This window comes from Poecilia latipinna, unplaced genomic scaffold (genome assembly GCF_001443285.1).
Source record: "Poecilia latipinna isolate Pla-1442-1.1 unplaced genomic scaffold, P_latipinna-1.0 Scaffold1095, whole genome shotgun sequence".
Taxonomy (NCBI): Eukaryota; Metazoa; Chordata; class Actinopteri; order Cyprinodontiformes; family Poeciliidae; genus Poecilia; species Poecilia latipinna.
In genome coordinates, this window is record NW_015113711.1 from 47,591 (window position 1) to 51,934 (window position 4,344).

The 4,344-nt window shown below is 39.8% G+C and overlaps 1 protein-coding gene across 4 annotated transcripts in view; it reads right to left on the reverse strand.

The window, feature by feature from the left end:
* Positions 1-4,344, reverse strand: part of LOC106959558 (serine/threonine-protein kinase BRSK2) — a 196,736-nt gene that overhangs the window by 5,465 nt on the left and 186,927 nt on the right. For 3 of the 4 annotated variants that reach the window (XM_015052203.1, XM_015052204.1, XM_015052205.1), the window contains 2 exons: positions 2,516-2,605; positions 150-427 (listed from right to left, as the gene is read on the reverse strand). In XM_015052203.1, the coding sequence (XP_014907689.1) occupies positions 255-427; positions 2,516-2,605 (263 nt within the window). In that variant the 3' untranslated portion in view covers positions 150-254. Of the gene's footprint in view, positions 1-149; positions 428-2,515; positions 2,606-4,344 lie in introns of those variants that run through there. The other variant, XM_015052206.1, reaches the window with a different exon arrangement.

Consider the following 4,344-nt stretch of genomic DNA (forward strand, 5'->3'; position numbering starts at 1 on the left):
GGGGGGGGGGGGGGGGAGGGGGGGGGGGTGATGGGTGGGTCGGGGAGAGGGAGTGTTAATGATGATGGAAACTGTAGAGAAATGAAAGATCGGAGAGTCGCAGCATTTTATTTATGTGTTCTGGAGCTGTGGTGTATTTTTTATTTTTATTTTTTGCACATAAAGAACTTTTCCTCTAATAACGTCTGTAAACTAGATGTTCTCTTTGCGCCCGGTTCGGATTTGCATCGGTTCATCTACAAAATGTCTCAGGCTTAAGCCTCTTCCTGTGTCCCCACAGATGCCGCCGACAGCTTGCCTCTGTCTCGGCCTGCAGCTGGGAATTTGGTGTCATTGTTTTCTGATTCGTGTCTCCGGACGTGCATGGGAGAGGGGCAGTGCTTGGAGGGCATGCCGAAAGGGTGGGGCACCTGGCCATTCTTCTCATCTGAAAAAAGTTGGGTTAATTATGTCAAATAAGTTAGCCAGTGTCCAATACAGGCACACAAATGTGGGGAAAATATAGGAAGAACAGGGTTCACTGGAGGACAATGGGGACCAATGCTAAGATGGAGAGAGCAAAGGAGCATTCGATGACCAAAGAGAATGATTCCACGGAAAAGTCGTTACGCCGCATATGCCAGTGACAAATGAGAGTCCGCTTCTGACAGGCACCGTATAAAATACACTGCATTTGTTGTATCCAAGATTAATGTTCGCATGGAAGTCCAAACGGTTTTTATCAACTGTGAGCTGTGTAAAACATAGGCCTAAATCATATCAATCATCTGGTCAGCTGTTTTATTTGTCGGTGCGATTTTTAATATGTAAATGAGTCAACACACATTGGCTACACAGCAAGTAAGAAAAAAAAGTGTATGTAGGATTTTTTTTTTTCTATATGAAGATTATTTCAGCAACTGCAGTAGGAACCCCAAACATCGGAAATGAAGGAAGGATAGTCATGGTCATTAGTTACTGTGTCATATCTTTGGAAAGTCAAAAACACACATCATTGAGCTGCTGTTTGTAAGAAACAAGAGAACATATGCTGGCAGCATATTTCATGTATTTGCACATATATTTAGCAAACTGTTCTGCAAAAGGGTAATTTGTTGTTTGAAAACTGTGAGTCAAATAAGCATAATTAACAAGGATTATCATTTGCTCTGTGTTTTTGCCAGAATGCCTCTGCATGTGGACTTGAGAATGTGCCAGATTTGGCTTAAATGTGGCACGTCATATTTTCACAGGCCCCGAATAACACTTAGTTTGAAAACTGAGTGAACTCCCTGTACCTTAGCACAATCAGGACAGGCTGACCCCTACCTGCATGACTGTGGATGTTATTACTGTGGAACTAAAACTGCTTTCATTTCTATTCATTGTGTGGCAACCTACAGTCATAATAACCTAATCCAATGTTTGCAACCTAATGTGACCCTTCCAACAACTCAGTCTGGTAATGAGCTAAACAACTCTAAAGATCAAAAACTGATAAGCTTAAGTTTTTTTTTTTGTTTTTTTTTTTTATGTTAGAAAACTTACTGGAATACAACACTGACAGCAAATTGCTAATGAGAACTGGAATCACTAAAAATGAATAAAAAAGGCTCAATGCAAATAAAGAGTTCACTTCTGACAAATGTAGTGGGTTATAGAGCAAATATCTACTAAAGTATCAATGTGGAGTAGGATGTGTCCAATATTTTTATATTTTACACGAGATGAAACTGTTATTTGGGAGGGGGAAAAAGCACTTTCTAGCTGATTAACGCAAGTATATCTGTAGTTTCACTGCTGACCAGAAGATGGGGGTATTGCAAAATAAATAACACAAACAGAGGTGACTCACAAGACAAAAAATTCTGAGCGGAAGAAAAAATAAGATTCCTGTGGCTTTTTTTTTCCTATTCTCTTCACCTTCCACTCCATGCATTAGGAGAACAGTTGAGAAACAACAAACTGTAGCAGCCTTGAGACTAATGACACAAAGGAGGTAATAACCAGAATGTCAATAGGTTATTTAAAGCCTTAAGACACCAAAAGAGGCCAATATGAAAGAGACTGTCGGGGTGTCTTATTTGGATGCACTAAAACATCATAAAAGACAGGCGTGTCTTATCAGGCGTGCTGCTCTCTGAATTCTGGGAGTGTGTTGAGGCACAGCAGTGTTGCCATGGCAGCAGGCATGGACGATCAGTCTATAAAATAGGAATAACCAGGAATAACCCAACGCCAATCAACTTAATCTACCTCTCTTTTAATCTTTAATCTTCCATGGCAACGTAAGAATACTTTGGCCTGCAGTCGGCGCTTCAGAGCAACCTCACACCCCTTAAAGTCGGTGAGGCACAGGAAGCCGTTTGAAGAAGCAGAGTACAAGAGCAAAAAGAAGGGCAAGATCTAACTTGGCTTCAGATGTGAGTGGTTTGTTAAGGGATGGCATAGAAAGATGAGGCGGTAGGGGGGAATTTGGGAAGGAGATTTAGGGAAAAAAGGTATTTCTTCATCTGAAATAAACATTTTAACTCACCAGAGAGTTGTTGGACCCCAGGCTGTTCATGTGTGCTTAACAACTGGCTCTGAATCGTCTCAACTACTCGCTTAAAACGCCGGCTTGGACCTGCGCACAAATACGGAAAATATTGGTTCAGCTCCGTCACTCAACTACAGTAGGAAATCAACAGTGAACAGAAAAGCATAACAGCAGCACCTTTCTCTGAGTGACATGTAGCTATCATGAATACACCTGTGGTTTCCAAAGCAATGACAAGTCAAAACGTGTGCTCATTTGAGTCAGGATTCAATATTAACAGCATGTCTACTGTTTGAGCCATAAGATATAGATGCAGAATGACAAAAAGAGGAATATATGTATTTGCTAAATCCCATTGTGTAGAGTGACATTCAGTTGTGCTGGATGGAAGTTAGCCCATATATTTAGCATACAGGAGCAGTCAGACATTAGATGCTGTAGGGGTATTATTTGGGCTTTTCATTATTGTTTTGAAAGGTTATTTTATTAGGGTGGAATGATAACACAACTTCAGTGAGTTTTTATAGCAATAATTAGGTGCACAAGCTATAACTGGCATTGTGTCATACATAGAGTAGAAAACTTTTATTGTTCCACAGTGGGGGAAGTCGGGACAAAAACGAAACTTGTTGAAAAATTTAATCTTAAAAGACAAAACCCAGGAATGAGTGGCAGCTGCTGCAACAGGCTACCTGCTCATACAGCGTAGGAAGTTTAAAAGAAAGAAGACTAATAATAAACTACTGGAAGAGTACAGACCTCAAAACTACTAAAAATGTATGAATTACGGCTAAAAGCAGAGCCTGTACCAGAAAACCAACCAATTTAAATAAGCTTCATCATGTTTGGTACAAAACATGTTTAGACTGATCTGCTAAAGAGGCATTTATCCTACCACGAGAGGGAAATATTTGAGCCTGTATCGACTCTTTTTGATTAATAGAAATTGATTGTAATGCAAACCTATCCATCCGATTCTTCCTCTACAATTCAAATGTATTCCCACCATTAAACTATCCAAATACATCTTTAGCTTTTCTACTTTTCTGTGTTTTTCATAAGATTGCAATCATACATAGCTGGTAACTGAACCAATACTCATCAAGGTGAAAGATTCCATCTCCTTCGCTGAACCGCAGCTCTGAGAATCAAACTACTGTAGTTGTACTTGATTGAGTGAAAGAGACTAAAGGGAGTGAAAGAAAGCGTACATCCGTTTCTGCACAACTAAGCATTCACACATGGCTGCTCGGTATGTAATCTTGCATTGCCAGACCTCGTTTCGTTACGCTTAGGGAGGTAAGAAGAAAATCTTATCGAGCACTCGGGGCGGCAGAAACTCCAAGAAACTCTCAGGCAGTTGCTCATTTTGGCAGCAAAGTTTGAAAACAGCCCCATCCAAACAAAAAAACAAAAAACAAAAAAAAACATACATTTTAGTTTTATGTGTTTGCTACTTTGAAAAAGTCCATTTTGATGCCATTAGTCTGAAGTGTGAAAGCATTCCACTTGAAGTGTAAGTGGCAGTGTTACAGGTTTCACAAAATTTGATTTGGAAAAATTAGATTTTTAAAATTAGATTTTTAGAAGTCTAAAGATGTGGGAGGAAATAGGTTATTTAAGAATACCCTACTAGTACGTACGCCTCCACAGGCTCTAGCTGAGCCTTAATATGGATTTCCTGTACCAGTGATTTTTTTTTTCTCATTGCCATTCTCTCATAAAACGTTGTACTGATGAAGATCCTGGGAAAAAGTTGTGTAAAGAGTCTCTCCCATTTCAGCTGCTAAAGCTTGTAACTCCTTCAGTGCAGTCACAAGTGTGAC